The 17,385-nt window shown below is 49.3% G+C and overlaps 1 protein-coding gene across 5 annotated transcripts in view; it reads right to left on the bottom strand.

Annotated features, from left to right (window-relative positions):
- Window positions 1–17,385, bottom strand: part of mio (GATOR complex protein mio) — a 242,517-nt gene that overhangs the window by 174,738 nt on the left and 50,394 nt on the right. For all 5 annotated transcript variants that reach the window (XM_077657209.1, XM_077657210.1, XM_077657207.1 and 2 more), the window contains one exon: window positions 10,064–10,125. In XM_077657209.1, the coding sequence (XP_077513335.1) occupies window positions 10,064–10,125 (62 nt within the window). The remainder of the gene's footprint in view (window positions 1–10,063; window positions 10,126–17,385) is intronic.

Here is a 17,385-nt window from a genome sequence, read left to right as displayed (position 1 = left end):
GCAGAACCCGAACACAGTTTAAAGTGGAGCGTCATCGCTCTCACGCGAGAAGTATGGCTTAAGTCGCATTACATGCACAATGTCAGTCCGTGGTTGCCGACGACCGGTAGCCACAGTTCCACCTGGAACAACCTCATAATCCACGTTTCCAACACGACGGAGCACCTCATAAGGTCCGAAATATTGGTGCAGCAGTTTTTCGGACAATCCCTTTTGGCGGACAGGGGTCCACACCCACACACGGTCACCGATGTTGTAGGTAACCTCCCTGTGGCGCCGGTTGTAACGTCTGGAGTCCATGTCTCGTTGAGCTGTGATGTGCAAACGAGCAAGCTGGCGAGCTTGCTCGGCTTGTTCGACAAAGGAGCCCGCATCTGGTGTCAAGTCATCATCCACGCACGGGAGCATGGCGTCCAGCATCATCCGCACTTCTCTGCCGTAGACTAGACGGAATGGTGTAAAGCGGGTTGTTTCTTGAGTCGCAGTGTTGTACGCGAATGTGATGTAGGGGAGTATTTGGTCCCAGGTTCTGTGCTCCACATCCACGTACATGGAAATCATGTCGGCCAGTGTTTTATTCAGGCGTTCTGTGAGCCCATTTGTTTGGGGATGGTATGCTGTCGTTGTTCGATGGCTGGTGTGACTCAGCTCAAAGATGTCGTGGACAAGCTGAGCTGTAAATGCCTTCCCTCGGTCTGTGATGACGACGGACGGAGCGCCGTGTCGAAGCACTATTGCACGCATAAAGAAGTGCGCAACTTCGAACGCTGTGCCTTGAGGGAGAGCCTGCGTTTCGGCGTAACGCGTCAGGTAATCGGTTGCAACAGCTATCCATCTGTTTCCTCCCGACGACAAGAGAAATGGTCCGAGGAGGTCCATGCCGACTTGTTCAAAGGGTATGTTAGGAGGCATGACAGGTTGCAACATGCCAGGCGGTTTCAGAGGCGGCGTCTTCCTACGCTGGCACTCACGGCAGGTCCGAATATATCGCTTCACACATGAGGCAAGGTTGGGCCAATAGTAGTTCTGCCGCACTCTGGCAAGTGTGCGCGTGAATCCAAGGTGCCCAGAGGTCGGCTCGTCATGGCAGGCGAGGAGGATCTCGTGGCGGAGGGCGGCTGGTATAACCAGAAGGTAACTCTTACCACTGGAGGCGGAGTTTTTCTTATACAACACTCCGCCTCGAAGACATAGGGATGGCAGCCTACGAGCCAGGTGGGAGGGTATCGAGGGATGGTGACCTTCTAGATGCTCCATGAGCAGCTTCAACTCGTCGTCCGCACGTTGTTGTGCGATGATGTCGGACGACGTGACTGCACCAAGGAATGCTTCGTCTTCTGCGTTACCTTCGTAAGGTTGCACGGGTGAACGCGACAAGCTGTCAGCGTCGGTGTGCTTGCGACCAGACTTGTAGATGATCGTGAAGTCAAATTCCTGTAAGCGTAATGCCCAACGTGCTAGGCGGCCACATGGGTCCTTCAAGTTTGTCAACCAGCACAATGAGTGGTGGTCAGTAATAACCTTGAACTGCCTGCCATACAGATAGGGGCGGAACTTTGTGATGGCCCATACTACGGCCAAACATTCCTTCTCAGTTGTAGAGTAGTTACACTCTGCACGGGAAAGTGCACGGCTAGCATAAGCGATTACTTTTTCGACACCGTTCGGACGCTGGACGAGAACCGCTCCAAGACCGACGTTGCTGGCATCCGTGTGAATTTCAGTGGCGGCATCATCGTCAAAATGGGCTAGTACTGGTGGTGATTGTAGCCGACGTCGTAGATCGTCAAAAGCAGTTTGCTGCTCGGCACCCCACAAAAATGGCTCCTCATCTCGTGTCAAGCGCGTCAGAGGACTGGCCAGCTTAGCAAAGTTTTTTATGAAACGTCGGTAGTACGAACAAAGGCCTAGAAATCGTCGGACGGCTTTTTTATCAGTGGGAACCGGGAAGTCCGCGACGGCAGAAATTTTGTCAGGGTCTGGCCGGATGCCCTCGGAGCTGACGACATGCCCGAGAAACTTCAATTCAGTAAATCCAAAATGGCATTTTTGCGGCTTTAGAGTAAGATGAGCTGATCGTACGGCTTCTAACACCACTCTGAGCCGCTGCAAACGTTCCGAAAACGTTGTTGAAAAAATGATTACATCATCCAGGTATACTAGACATGTTTGCCATTTAAGGCCGGTGAGCACGGTATCCATCATTCGCTGGAATGTTGCTGGAGCACAGCAGAGTCCGAAGGGGAGCACACGAAATTCATAGAGGCCGTCCGGGGTGACAAAGGCGGTTTTCTCCCGGTCCCTCTCATCAACTTCTATTTGCCAATATCCGCTGCGCAGATCTACCGAAGAAAAGTATTTTGCTTGGCGCAGTCTGTCGAGGGAATCATCTATACGAGGTAGCGGATAGACATCTTTTTTTGTTACGCTGTTAAGTTTTCTGTAATCCACACAGAAGCGCAGTGTGCCATCCTTCTTTTTTACGAGAACGACAGGAGACGACCAGGGACTATTCGATGGCTGGATTATGCCGTCATTGAGCATCTCCTTCACTTGCGTTTGGATGGCCTCCCGCTCTCGGGGAGATACGCGATAAGGCTGTTGATGTATTGGGCGCGCGCCATCGTGCGTGACTATCCGATGCTTAGTGATGGGCGTCTGACGTACCTTAGACGACGAGGTAAAGCAGTCCTTAAACTGCAGCAACAATTCTTGCAATTGCTGCCTTTCTGCGGGCGGGAGGCCCTCGTTTATGTGAACGGCACGTACTGCCTCTTCGTCAACTTCACCAGGCGTGTCTTCTAGGCATGCGAAACACTCAGCCACCTCTTGGACGGGGTCGACGTGGGCGATGGCTGTGCCACCAAATAAATGGCGGTGTTCATTACTGAAACTGGTCACGAGGACTTCAGTGTGACCGTCAGATAGAAAGGCGAGCCCTCTTGTTACGCAAACACCCATGGTGAGCAAAAGAGAGACATTTGGCTCAACAACACGTTGTCCGCAATGTGGCGCGTCGCAAGTGACCCTAGCCAGAATACTCGCCCGTGGAGGCACCGTTACGGCATCGTCGGATATACGCAGTGCGGCTCTGGAATTCTCGGGGGCGGGTTTGGTGGCAGCGAGTTCAGTTGAAAATGTAACCAATCGATTTCGAAGGTCTATAGTCGCACCATTTTCTCGAAGAAAGTCGAGACCGAGAATGACGTCTCGTGAGCATTCAGGCAAAATGAGGAACGTTGCCACGAACGTGCATCCGCGCACCGTAATTCTTGCCGTACACATTCCGAGCGGCGTAACCACGTGGCCACCAGCCGTACGTATCTGTGACCCTGCCCACGGCATCATAACTTTCTTCAGCACCTTAGCCATCCTACCGCTCATTATCGAGTAGTCCGCACCCGTATGCACTAGTGCGCTAACCTCCTTAGAGTCAATCAGCACGGGTATGTCAAGGGAGACCTTGGTCTTACCAGACCCAGTCGTTGGCGCCGTCTTCGTCGTCGTCGTCGTCGTCGGTTCGGGAAGGGTCAGTCGGCGCGTCGGTGGAAGCTTTTCGGCAATACGGCGTTCGGCGGCCTCGCCTCCAAAGGTCGCCTGTTCTAGTTTTCCCGGTGCGGGCTCGAGGACCCACGCTGTGCACCAGGTCCATAACCGGACTGATGAGGCGACGGATGGCGAGGTGAGGGCGATCAGGACGTTCGGCGCGGAGGAGGTGGTGAACCACGCCGGCGGGTGACGTACTCGTCAAACTCCTGAGGCTGTTCGGCATGCCGCGGACGGGGACTACCTGCAGACAAGCCTCGCAATCCCAGAGGCCGATATGGACACCGCCGGAAGATGTGACCGGCCTCGCCACAATGGTAACACAGGGGACGTCGGTCTGGCGCACGCCAAATATCGGTCTTCCTCGGCGCCTGTCCTCGAGCTTGCCAGTAGGGAACCGGCTGCTCGGCGTGTACTGCGACTACCCAAGGGGCATACGGTGGCGCGCAGGGAACCGGCGCAGGACGGCGCAGCACGTCCGCATACGTCGCTGGCGGCCAAGCAGCTGGCTGTGGTGGCGGCTCTACTGGAGCGACGGGCGATCTGAGCGCCTGCTGAACTTCCTCCCGAATGGCGCTAGTCAGAGAGTCCACAGGAAAAATCCCCTGAAGTTTCTGCAGCTCCTCACGGACCACAGAGCGCACGATGTCCCGAAGGGAGCTTGTATTGGCCCCCGAAGCAGCATCCAGGGGGTGTAGAGCTGAGATAGGGTTTAGCTGCCGGTCGTAGAAATTGTACCGTTGCTGGAGCGCCCTCTCCATGAGCACAGCCTCAAAGAGGAACTCGGCGACTGTTCTGGGCGGGCTTCGCACAAGACCGCAGAACAATTGCTCTTTCACGCCTCTCATCAGGTGTCTGAGCTTTTTCTCTTCCGTCATGGTCGGGTCCGCTCGGTTGCAGAGGCGCGTCACTTCCTCCACGTACATCGCTACGTTCTCGTTTGGTAGCTGAATGCGAGCGGTCAATTCACGCTCGGCCTGTTCACGGCGATTGCTGCTGGTGTAAGTCTCCAACAGCTGGCGACGAAAGTCCTGCCACGTCGTTAGACTCGTCTCGCGGTTTTCGTACCAGATCCGAGCGGCGTCTTCTAAGCTGAAGTAAACGTTCCGGATCTTAGCACTGTCGTCCCAGCCGTTGAAACGCGCAACGCGCTCGAACTGATCAAGCCAGTCTTGGGCGTCCTCCGAGTATCCGCCGTGAAAGGGCTTCGGGATCCGGGGATTTTGCAGGCTCACAAAAGAAGCAGGTATGAACGGGGCGCTGTCTGACCTTGCTGCCGTGGTCGTAGCCATGGGTGCGCTCTCTTGAGGCTGGAGTCCGAATTCTGGAGACAAGCCGCGGAGCCTGCGGCTGACACGATGGACGGGGGTTCGCACAAGAGGCACCGGGCTTGTGCTTCGGCTCTCCGAGGAAGGATGGAGCATCAGCCAAGAATACCCAGCACCTCCACCAGATGTCACAGGCCAGACGGAGAACAGTCGTAGACGTAGAGGGGGACCGCAGAACGGCCGAGGTTTTTAATCGCCCAGAACAGAGCCAGCTCGAGCGCGCCTCACGCGAACGCGACCACTTCGTCCTCGTCACGGCTTAGCGCGCAGGTAGCTCGAGCCAGGTCCGTGGCAATATCTTTTTGCGGGCTAGTCAGTCAATCATCATGGAAAATGGCAGCGTAATGGAAACATCGAAGAAACACAGACCACAGGAAAGCACTTCTCCTGTGGTCAACCCCGTTTCCTTTTTGCCAACATGAGAACCAGTCAAGGATGAAGGGCCTCCTCTGAGGGACACATGCCGCTGTGTTCGTGAGTTGCAACCAACTCATGCAGATGAGACAGCTGCAATCAGAAACCTGGCTAGAGAACGCCACTATCCTGACCAAAGCTAAGATTATGCGCATGCATTTATTGCAGCAAAAGTAGCGTTGAGACAGTTTAGCAGATTATTAAATAAAACATAATAATATAGTCAACCAGATCTCCAGAAAAAAAGAGAAGCAGACATGCTATGTGTACCGGCTCTCACAGAGCAGCCGCTATTTGCGGCGTACCAGCAGACGTTGCCCACTGCCTCACTCGGTCTTCAACCACAGGGCTGGCTGCTCCCTGTAGGCACAGTGAAGAGTTTACGAACTAAGTACACTTACAGATAGTGGTCGAGTTAGTTTACTATATCATTGTGCTCACAGCATTGAACTGGTCATAACATAGATGATAACTGCAAGGCAGACATTTGTGAAGCGATGTCTGAACAGCGAGGCGGCGACGGCCAGGACAAGTTTTGGTGCCCTTTGGCACGTTTTTGCGCACTGCAATCAAAGGGGCTATTAGTATTGTGCACTTAGACCTAGTGTGTCAAACGATGAAAGGCTGCTTTTATTTATGGGATATATACGAGCTGGATGCAACATCTGTACCCCAAAAATTCGTTGGAGGCACTTAGATATCTCTTAACTGCGGGAAGGCAAAAGCCGTTAACAACTCATTGCACTGATTTGAATTTGCCGCGCTTGAATTCATTTCACGACACAGAAGAAGAGCAGCTGGCGTGAGCGTGGCAGAGAGATCACGTGACATCAATAGGTCACATGATCTTAAGGTGCCGTGACTTAAAATGTAATGAACGCGAGTATGAGCCATTAAAGGCTATATCGCCTTAAAATATGGTAATTTCTGCGTCCATGACGCTCGGCCTTTGCAAGGACGCCAGCTATGCTGAGCAATAACCAGTGACAGACTTTCACAGAAGATCCCAAAGACACTGCACGATGCTGTGACGGCAGTGGTGGCAGCCGATTTTTGCCCACAGGAAATGTTCCACATGGTCCAAGCTTCAGTCCAAGCTAGAGTCAATCAGTGGGCTAAATAAAGTGCAGAGGTACCGTCTGTTGCAGAAGTTTGCAGCCCACTGTGCAGGGCGGAGGAGCAGTCTCGCTCCCGAGAGGCGGCGCTGCCTGGTGACGCAGCTACCGAGAGTGAGGATGCTTGTTCTCTTCCCCTCATCCCGCAGCTGAGAGCAAAGATGTTCGATATCAAGTCCGACGTTCATCTTGCTGATGGTTGCGGCCGAGCGGCGGCAGTTCGCACAGGTGGCAGCCGCGGCTGCAGCGAAGCTTTGTCGCCGCGGTGCATTGGGGGCCGTCAGAGCTGCATCATGCTTAGACTATCAGACTTCCTCTCGCACGGCTTGTGTAGGAATAGCCTAAATGAACCGTTCCTAAGAAAAGCCAAAGACGCAAATATGGCTCGTCGCGAACAACCTCAAAACTGTGCTACTGGCAGCCGCGGCTGCCATCTGTGCGAACCGCGGCCGCTCGGCCGCAGCCATCAGCGAGACGAACGTCGGACTTGATATCGAACATCTTTGCTCTCAGCCGCGGGATGAGGGGAAGAGAACAAGCATCCTCACTCTCAGTAGCTGCGTCACCAGGCAGCGCTGGCGGGCGCAGCGCCGCCTCTCGGGAGCGAGACTATCCCTCCGCCCGGCACAGTGGGCTGCAAACTTCTGCAACAGACAGTAGTAAATGACGAGCTTAGCCTGGACACAGTGCAGAAGAAAGGGTCTCTTATGCACCGCTGGTGACCGTGAGCTGCTCTTGGCTAGCAGCCATACAAGCAAATGGACCAGACGAAGTAGGCGCTTGAGCTCTTGCGGCTTGTAACGTTTCATCTAACTTCTAAGGAACTGGTGATCAGTGCACAGGTGACAACATGCTCAACTGACAAACACGCTTCAGTGCAGGATGAGCTCGTGTCTTTATGTAGTTCTGTTCAGGTGCGACAAGATCGCTCTTCATATAGGCCACCATAAGAAGATTAGTGGAGTCCTGCATTTGAAAGAAAATGAAGGTACTCCTGACAATCCATCTTTATCATCTGCCCTGAGGTCGTTTACTAAGGTGAGCAAGCTCCACAGTTAAGCGCTTGGAACCTGAGGCAATGCTGTGCACCAATGGCAGACTAAAAGCAAAAGCAGTAGCAATGTTCATGTAGGACTGCGATAAAGACTGCACACTAGGCCCGGTGTGCCAGTTCCTGCTGACTGTGTGTTCAAAATTGGTTTTTGCAATTGGTTTTTGAGGAAAGGAAATGGCGCAGCAATTGTCTCACATCTCACCCCCACATAAGGAAAGAGAGGAAAGTGGGAGTGAAAGAAGAAAGAGAGAAGGAGGTGCGGTAATAGAGGGCTCCCAAACAATTTCGACCACCTGGGGATCTTTTAATGTGCACTCACATCGCACAGCACATGGATGCCTTTGTGCATTTCGCCTCCATCCAAACACAGCCATCACAGCTGGGTTGGAATCCGGGAACTCCAGCTCAGTAGCCGAGCGCCCCAACCATTGAGCCACCGCGGCTGGTCACGGTAACTGAATTTTGTGTCTGCTGATGTTTATTCTATCTGAAATGCAGCGTCACTGCCTCAATGTAAATTTTGACATTTTCAATGTCATTCTTCGCACTAAAACGAGTCTTGCTTAGAAGTGGGGCCATTACAAGTCGGCTCAACTGTACAAAGCTGTGCTTCCTTTGCTTTGCAGAACAGTGGTAAAACACTCAAAACAAGCGTGTCATATCTGCACATTTATACAGCACGCACTTCCACCACAAAAAGCTAATTACATCAGGGTAATTATCCATACCCATGTGCACACTTCGTGTCATCATCATCATCATCAGCCTCACCACACCCACTGCAGGGTAAAGGCCTCTCCCATCTCTCTCCAGTTAACCCTGTCCTCTGCCAGCCGTAGCCACCCTATCCCCACAAACTTCTTAATCTCATCCACCCACCTAAATTTCTACCGCCCCCTGCTACGCTAGCCTTCTTTTGGAATCCACTCCATTACCCTTACAACAGCGGTTCTCTTGCCTTCGCATCACATGCCCTGCCCAAGCTCATTTCTTCCTCTTGATTTCATCCAGGATGCCATTAACCCGCGTTTGTTCCCTGATGCACTCTGCTCACTTCCTGTCTCTTACCGTTACACCTATCTTTTTCCTTTCAATAGCTCGCTGCATTGTCCTTAACTTAAACTGAACCCTTTTTGTTAGCCTCCAAGTTTCTGCCCCATAGGTGATTGCCAGTAATATGCAGCTATTATATACTTTTCTTTTGAGGGATATTGGTAAACTGTCGTTCACAATCTGAGAGAATTTGCCAAATGTGCTCCATTCCATTCTTAATCCTCTAGTCATTTCACCCTCGTGATTTGGGTCTGTGGTCACTACCTGCCTTAAGTAGACGTACTCCCTTACTACTTCAAGGACCTTCCGAGCCTGTTGAACATTAAATCTCTGGTTTTCTGCATATTAATTTTTAAAACCACCTTTCTGATCTGCCTATCTGACTCATTGATCATGCTTGGCAGGTTATCTCGTGAGTGACTTCACAAGGCAATGGCCTTAGCGAATCACAGATTACTAAATACCGCCACGGTGGCTCAGTGGTTATAGCATTCGGCTGCTGACACGAAAAACGTGGGTTCGATCCCGGCTGCGGTGGTCAAATATCAATGGAGGTGAAATTCTACAGGCCCACATACTGCACGATGTCAGTGCACGTTAAAGAACCCCAGGTGGTCGAAATTTCCAGAGCCCTTTGCTCCAGCATCCCTCATAGCCTGAGTCACTTTTGGGACGTTAATCCCCCATAAACCAAAGAGATTATTAAAGTAATCTCCACTAACTCTTATCCCCAACTGTTCCCGGCCCAGCCCTCTGAACACCTTCTGTAAACAGGTAGTGGTGAATAGCATTGGCGAGATCGTGCTTGCCTGCCTGACACCCTTCCTTATCGGAATTTTGTTGCCGACTTTATGTAGGACTATGGTGGCTGTGCAGCCTTTATAGATATCTTCCGGTATTTTTATAGGCTATTTTACACCCTGATTCCGCAATGCTGCATGCATGACTGCTGAGGTTTAGACAGAGTCAAATGCTTTCCCACAATCAATGAAGGCTATATATAGGGTTTGGTTACATTCCGCACATTTCTCTATCACCTGGTTGATAATGTGACTATGGTCTATTGTCGATTATCCTTTGGGATTGGGATTACGGAGATTTAACGTCCCAAAGCAACTCAGACTATGAGGGACGCCGTAGTGAAGGGTTCCAGAAATTTCGACCACCTCGAGTACCCTTTATGCTTTATGAAAGCCTGCCTAATCATTAGTTGTCTGACGTTCAGGTTGCTGCATTTTTAAGTTTCCGACATGCTATGCCAACTTGACAAACACACAATTCTGTTTCTCCTTACCCCTGGCAGCTGTGGTTGCTTCATGGCAACCACTGGTGTTCCACCACAAGCCAGCATGACACTCACTGCATAGACAGCTGAGGGCAACTCAGGATAAACAAATGACCCAAGTGGATAACTGCACCGATGGCAGCACAGTGCAGTGCATGGCAGCTTATGCGGCCGGCTCTCCGCCCGAAAGGAAGGGTACATTCTTCTGAAGTGGGGTAATGGTGAAAGACAAGCACTACACCACACCCCCTCCCCTTGCACAACTCACCCGAAAGTATTCCAGGTCACTCTGGATGGCCAGCAGCTCGGCACCCGACGGGGCATCACGACCTGGTGCACAGACACACACAGTTCATGCAGGAAGCATTCTCAATGCCTGCGCTTCAATCAGCATAATGAACAGAAAAGAGGAGAGATGAACAAAACAAACTCCCATGTTCCCAAATCAGGCCTCCCCCCCCCCCCCCCCCCCGTCAGCTCTTTATCGAGAGGCACCACTGCACAAAGCAGGTACTATTATGCTCAATATGACCGGCAACGCATCTAGAGAGAACCAACTGACTTTTGCACTTTATAATAAATCAATCTGCCTTGACACAGAGCACTGGACAGGCACAAACATTCATGTTATTCTCATCTTTTCATTGGCTGCCACATGCACAATTTTCCAGCACCGCTTCAAGCTGAGCTTGTACGACACCTTGTGTGTTGCAGCTCGTATTGAGTACGACAGTACCTGGCCCAGTTTCTGTTCCATGGTGAATTATTGAAACTGTGGAAGGAGAGAGGATAGAAATGATGAAGCTGACAGATGAATACATGGGCTAGGTTGTTGATGCTGATGACAAGGGCAGTGCTTGTATGCGCAGGGCCCCCATTTTGATCCGCCTTGTGAGCATACACCAACCAGCCTGTGAACCAGAAAGCACAGCACTGGCTGCCCCATCGCCACAAAAAAGCATGCACTCTGTCTCCCGCTTCTGCGAGACTGTGCTGCGACTGTGTAAGCCACCATTTTTCAAATTACAGGCACTGCAAAAGCAAAGGGCATTGCTTGAGAATGTTGTCTTCGGGGTGACTAGCTCGGGGTACCGGGAGTAATGGTCAACTACAGGAAGGATGATCAGGAAGTGCCATACTGGATTCACTCGATATGCAGCCCACTGCTCGCATCTTGAGAAAAGAGCCTTGAATCACGGGCTCAGGACCTGCTAGTGTTGATGCCTTGATGACCTTCACGGATCGGCGCCAATACGTCTGGCCATAAGGCAGCTCGGACAAATATGCAAACGCCTCTGCAAAGAGGGTCCTTGCAGACAGAGAGCTTGTCAAGGATAGCAGCATAATTCACAAGGTAAATGGACGCTTGCCTTTTTTTGGGAAGCCACTCGGGCAGAGAGAAATCAGTGCACTGCCTTCTTGACGGCTTATGGCTGTAGTGCAGCTACTGCTGCTGAAACGTGCAAAACCTCTGCGGCAAATATTTCAATTCTGTTCTTGAAACAATATGCATCTGCTCGCTTTGTAGGGACACAAGACAACGTGTCAGCTGTGGCAACTGCTTTCCTAGGACGTACAGCATGTTGAACTGGTATGCCGTCACTTTGAGTATCAAATGCTGGATGCAAGGTGGAAATGTGTCCATGTCAAGCCTGCCAAACAGCGAGTCTTGCGGTTGACAATCTGTTTCAACCTTAAAAGACAGGCCTTGGAGAAACAGAGGCTAAGATCTCATTTTCAGTTTGGCTGTATCTTAGGTTTGTTGCTGTTGAGGACCAGGAAAACAAATAGAACAGGATGGCGTCTCTTGAAGGTTGCGATTGGAGGAGGACTGCCCCCAAGCCGAAGAAGCTTGCATCAGCAGAGGTGATCACTAGGTATGCAGGACGATACTTTGCCATGCAACGGTCGGAGGTGAGCATGTCTTTCTTGTAGCAAATACAGATTCTAGCTCGTGAGACCACGTCCATGTGGCCCTGATTGGAACTGTGGCTTCTGATGAGTGTGGGAGAAAGCAGCATTGATAACTGACCACGCTCGGGTCATCAGATCCTTCATTGCCTTGAGCTTGCTGAAGTCCGGTTGGATGCCTTGCACCAACACATTCAACACAAGGAAAGAAACTTCACTATGATGAAAACAGCCCTTTTCCTCAGTCAAGGTAAATCCAGCAGAGTCCTTCAATACCTCCCTGGTCATGAAGCTTCTGCGTAGTGCTATGGGAGAGCTTTGTGCGCCACAAGGAGCAGTCAGCAGGGAAGGTGTCCGCCACTGGCAGTGATGCAACGCGCTGGCATCATGACGAATTGCATTCTGGGTAGCGCATGTAAAATGCTGCGTGGCATCATGATGACGAATGTCAGAGATGTGCTATGCTGCCGGTTCGGCTACAAGAAAATGCATAAAAGTGCATCATCGTCCGCCTCGCTGTGTGACTGAACGATGTGGAGTGCTGTTATGGGTCACGCCACGGAAGAAAAAGGTGGTTGTTTCTTTAGCCTTTTTGAAATCCGTGTCTACAGAAACCATTTTGATATCAGTGAAACTCACTGCTTCCATTAAAGCTACAGGACGGACCAATGTTGTCCTGACTACTCCGGCTCATAATCGGAGGCCTCCAGCAAGTCAGGATAGATATCTCAACAGTTATCGTGACAGTGAGGCAAAGAATGCTGTCTAGATCTGGCAGCTGATCAGGACACAGTGGAAGGTGGTGCCTATCACGTGCTTGACCGTTAGCAGCGTAGCTGATATAAATGATGGCTAGTACATAGCAGGGTAGTAGCAGCAGAGTGCTTCGTTTCCTGCTCGCTTTACTTTTTATCATTAGAAAAGTGTACAGGTGAGTACAGAGATCTGGGCGCAGCATGCCTCGGCATTGCATAAATCGACAATGCAGCTCTACTGTGTAAACAGCAATTTCGCCTCTGTCAGAAGTAGCGCTGTTCTCAAGAATAACTGAGCGACAATGAAAACACAGGAAAATAGCACGCCTATAGCTGTCGCCTCTTTGCCATGGCGGAAGAACGACGAGTGAGGAATCCTTTTTTTTAAGGCTGGTGAACGATTTGTAACATGCTGTACGGTGACAATAAATGATTCATTGGCATTTAGCACACATGCGTGCTTATCTACAACTTTGTCAGTATATCATCATCGTCATCATTTATTATCCCTTAAAGACCCCTAAGTGGGGTGTTACATAAGAAGGGGGGGAGGGGGGGAGGAGATCGATAACATATATATCAATGGCCAGTAATAGAAAAACGAGTATATTTTGAATAACAGTGGGTTTCAGGGATAATTAACTACGCAGAATGCATTTTTTCCACCACAAAATACACAGGACAAAAAAAGGAGATACACGCAGGACGAACACTAAGTAATAATTATTTGTAATTGTATATAATCTCGCTTGCTTCATATTTGCTGTCAACGTTCGCCTTCAAATGGTTGTGCAGTGCTGCATTAATTTTGCTCACATGATGGAAGACTTCAAAACTCTGTGGTAATATGTTACAGTTCAATGCAGTTCTGTCAAACTCCTTGTCTAGAAACACTGCTTAAAGAGGAAAAGCGTGTCAAGTAGTGACCACGGTACATCGCAGCTGCACCGAGTTATGCAAAGAGTCTACGCATTGCTTGAGTGCGCAGTTGTCTCCTGCATTTCTTGTCTGCACAAAAAACAATGAAATATTTGTTGTGCAGATGTGGTTTACCTATACCCACACAATAAAAATCTAAGAAACAGTCATACATGAATATAAGCACCTTTTATAGCAGTAGCTTGTGCCATAGCCCTGCAGTGCTGACACCGCTTCGTTGCCTTCCGACTCACCGGTGCGCACCTAGCGGCAGCTTCTGTCCCTATATCTAACTTCCTCAGCAGCTTCGTGACCAGTAAAAGGGTACTGAAGGACTCTGGTTCCGGCTTGAGAAAGCCTTATGAGGACTACTTGAATGAAAGTGTCATATACTTCCAAGTAAAACTTCTTTTTGGGCTTGTTGGTGCACTTTGAACCAAGGAAAGGGAGCAGCGCAAAAGCATGCAGCCACACACGAAGAAAGGACAAGACACAAGTGCTGACTAACAACTGAATTTTATTGAAGGAAGGCACCCCTTAAATAAGGCAAGGAACCAAGGTGAAAAGGAGGAGAGCAAACATTCATGAAAGATAACAGCAAGCCCAAGCAAGCAACAAGGGATGAAAAACTCAAACGTTCGTTCGCTGCTTCTAAAAAGTCTACCTCTGCTGCCAAAAGTGATAATGAGGGAGTGCTGATGCGAGTGTCACCATACCTCTTAATAAAGTAAGCTTCCAGGCTAGCACGTGCAGTCCTGTCAGCACTCTTAGAATCCTAGCCTCAGCCAAACGAGCCACGCATCCTTTGCACTTACTTACGTGCGCAACCAAATGTGCGTACTTATCTTTTAACTGACTTAAATTTCAGGCATGTTCCCCGATCGTTCGTTGATGCAACGGCCTGTTTCGCCTACACAAACCTTTCCACATGTTATGGGAGTGGCATAAATCACGCCTGTTGAGCACTTGACAAACGGAGTGTCATCTCATATCTGGCAGCCTCTTTTTTTTTTGAGTTACAAATGCGTGGGCATAACTTTCCCAGCTTGTTGGGTGCCGAAAATACAACGAACACAGCATGCCTGTTGGCCACTTTCTTGATGTTGTGCGAAGTCTTGTGCAGGTATGGCAAAACCACAGGCTTTTGGGCTCCGATGCCCATCATGCATTCTTACTCCAGTCTTCAATTTCTGAAGCAGCGTTTCAGCAACAGTAAACAAGACCGAAGGGGGGGGAAACCCACCGCCAAAAGTCAGCTAATCTTATTCTGAACACTCGTTTGCATTTGACGCGGGCACAATTTTTTGAGACGGGATACCATACAGTGCGACGCAATGGCTCTTTTTACGGTCTTCGAGTGTGCCGAATCATAAGGCAGCAAATCCTTTTTTGCACGAGGGTAATAGCCCCAGCAGATGTGTCTTTCAGAGAACGTTAGTTTCAAATTTAAAAACTGTAAAACAGCTCTGTCAGGTAGTTCATGGGTAAATTTTAGCCCCAGACCATGTTTGTTAAAAGCGTCTAAAACTTCGCCTACTGTACAGGGGTAGGCGAAGGTCACCTGCCTCTTTAAAAGCACTAAAAAGTAGTCAACATATCTTAAAACCTTTAAAACCACCCCCCTCCCATTAAAATACCTATCTAACTGCTGATCTATTTTTGCTAAAAAAATATTGCACAACATTACAGCCACGTATGACCCAATACAAATTCCATTGTGCTGCAATAAAGGCAGGTTGTCAAAGACGATAAAAGTAGATCTCAAGTAAAACTGCAATAAAGAGACGAAATTCTCTACTGACACGCCTAATGAGTTCTGAAAAGACACGCCGCCGTTTGCTTCAATGTATTCTTTCACAGCCAACACAAGCTGATCTTGAGGGACCGAATAAAACAGGTCTTCCACATGTACAGAGTATCATCTGTGCTGGTGAAAAAATGTGTGACATCAGCAGATTTTTTGGTGAGGAAAGGGTCATTCAAGGCAAGCACTTTCAGTTGATTTTGCAAAATCTGGCTAATATTTCTCTGCCATGATCCTTCCTCGCTAACAATTGTACGAAAAGGGATTTCTGGCTTATGGGTCTTAGCAGTAAAGAAAGCATTTAGGCTATTTCCTCTGCTATTCAGTATATCCCTGGCAAGTGAGCTAAGATTTAAATCCTTACATAGGTTCATGAACTTTGTCTTTACTCTGATGGCATTTTTTTTTACAGGAACAAAATTCATATGAATTGCCAACGTATGAGCTTTTTCGTGGCACTTACGGCGATGAGACATTACTGCTGGCGTGAGTTTGAGTGGCACAAGAGGTTCGTTTCGGGGAGAACGTCTGTGGAAGACGACGCAAGGCAGGGGCACCCTTCAACCTCATGGAATGAAAACAACGTGGCTCAGATAAGGGAAATCGTACAGCAAGACCGCACCATTAAAGTCCGCATGCTACCAGATGCTCTCGACATTAGTAAGACAACATGCCACCAAATTTTGCGTGAGAACTTGAGGAAACGAAAGCTGAATGCCAGACTTGTGCCACACTCCCTCACACAGGACCAGAAGAACATGAGGGCATCAGTGAGTGCTGATTTGCTCTCTGAGGCAGAGAAGGATGCTGCATTTGCCGGCAGCATCATTGCTGAAGACGAAACATGGTGTTTTCAATAGGATCCTCAAACCAAAGAGGCAGAGCACCGAATGGCGGCCCACAAACTCTCTGGCATCGAGAAAGGTGCGGCGACAGAAGACCAAAACAAAGACGATGCTGAGTTTTTTTTTATGCCAGAGGTTTCATACACCACAAGTTCATCCCACAAGGGCAGACGGTGAATCAGGAGTTTTATATCTGCGTGCTCCAACACATGCGTGATGCACTGCGATGCCGTCACCCTGACTTATGGGAATCTGGACAATGGAGCCTTCTCCACGACAACGCAAGGCCACACACTGCTCTCAGCATGACAAAATTTCTCGCCAAGCACAGCATTACTGTACTTCGCCATCCGCCATACTCGCCTGACCTCTCCCCATGAGATTTTTTCTTCTTTCCTCGTGTGAACAGAGCCCTAAAAGGTCGCTGGATGGGGAGCGTAGAGGCCATTCAAGACACCACGACAAAGGAGCTGACAGCCCTGCCAAAAGAAGCGTTTTCCAACTGTTTCCAAGACCTCAAGAAGCGTTGGAAGCTGTGTATAGACTGCAAAGGAGAATATTTCGAAGGGGTGCTGCACAAATGATTTCAATGTTAAACACATTTTTTTTAATGGACTCAGTCTCGGAACTTTACGGACAAAGGTTGTATTTGGAATAAGCATGAAAAAATACATGTTCCCAAAAGATTTCATGATTGTAATTTCATTAATAATTTTTTTTTTTTTCTGAGACCATCTTACCTCTTAAGCAAAGCCTTTGATACTGTTTGACAAAATATTCTGTTAAAAATCTGGAAATATATGGCATTAGAGGAGTGGCACTAAAACTGATCAAAAGTTACCTTCAGAAACATTATCAATATGTATGTTTTAATAATTGGGTCTCCATCAAACTAGAAGTACAACATGACGTTCCCCATGGCTCTATTTTGAGACCTCGCCTTTTTTTTATTTAAATACATGGCATTACAACAATACTTGGATCACCATAAATTATAACATATGCAGATGACACTAATTTATTTTTTACCAGAGTGTCGCACCAATCAGTATGAGGCTGGCGCAATAAAAGTAATGGTTCATTTATTGCCTGAAATGTTAGAGCATATGATGTCTAGACCCAGGAAGAGCTGAACGGCACGCGACACCGGCACGAGGAAGGAGCTCGATTCGGCTGCACTGCGGTGTCATCATCTTCGGCGGCTGATGCCGCTCGTGCTGTGTAAGGGCACTGCTGATATTACAGTAGGCCCACCCGCTAGTGAAGGAGTCCATTGAGGCTGGGAGTCGGTACGATATGTGTCACTTCTGAGGAGTGGCAGGTAAAGATGGCGGAGGAGGGCAGCTGGCCGGTTGGG

This window comes from Amblyomma americanum, chromosome 3 (genome assembly GCF_052857255.1).
Source record: "Amblyomma americanum isolate KBUSLIRL-KWMA chromosome 3, ASM5285725v1, whole genome shotgun sequence".
Lineage (NCBI taxonomy): Eukaryota > Metazoa > Arthropoda > Arachnida > Ixodida > Ixodidae > Amblyomma > Amblyomma americanum.
Note: the sequence above shows the minus strand (reverse complement) of the source record. Positions and strands in the feature narration are given on the sequence as shown.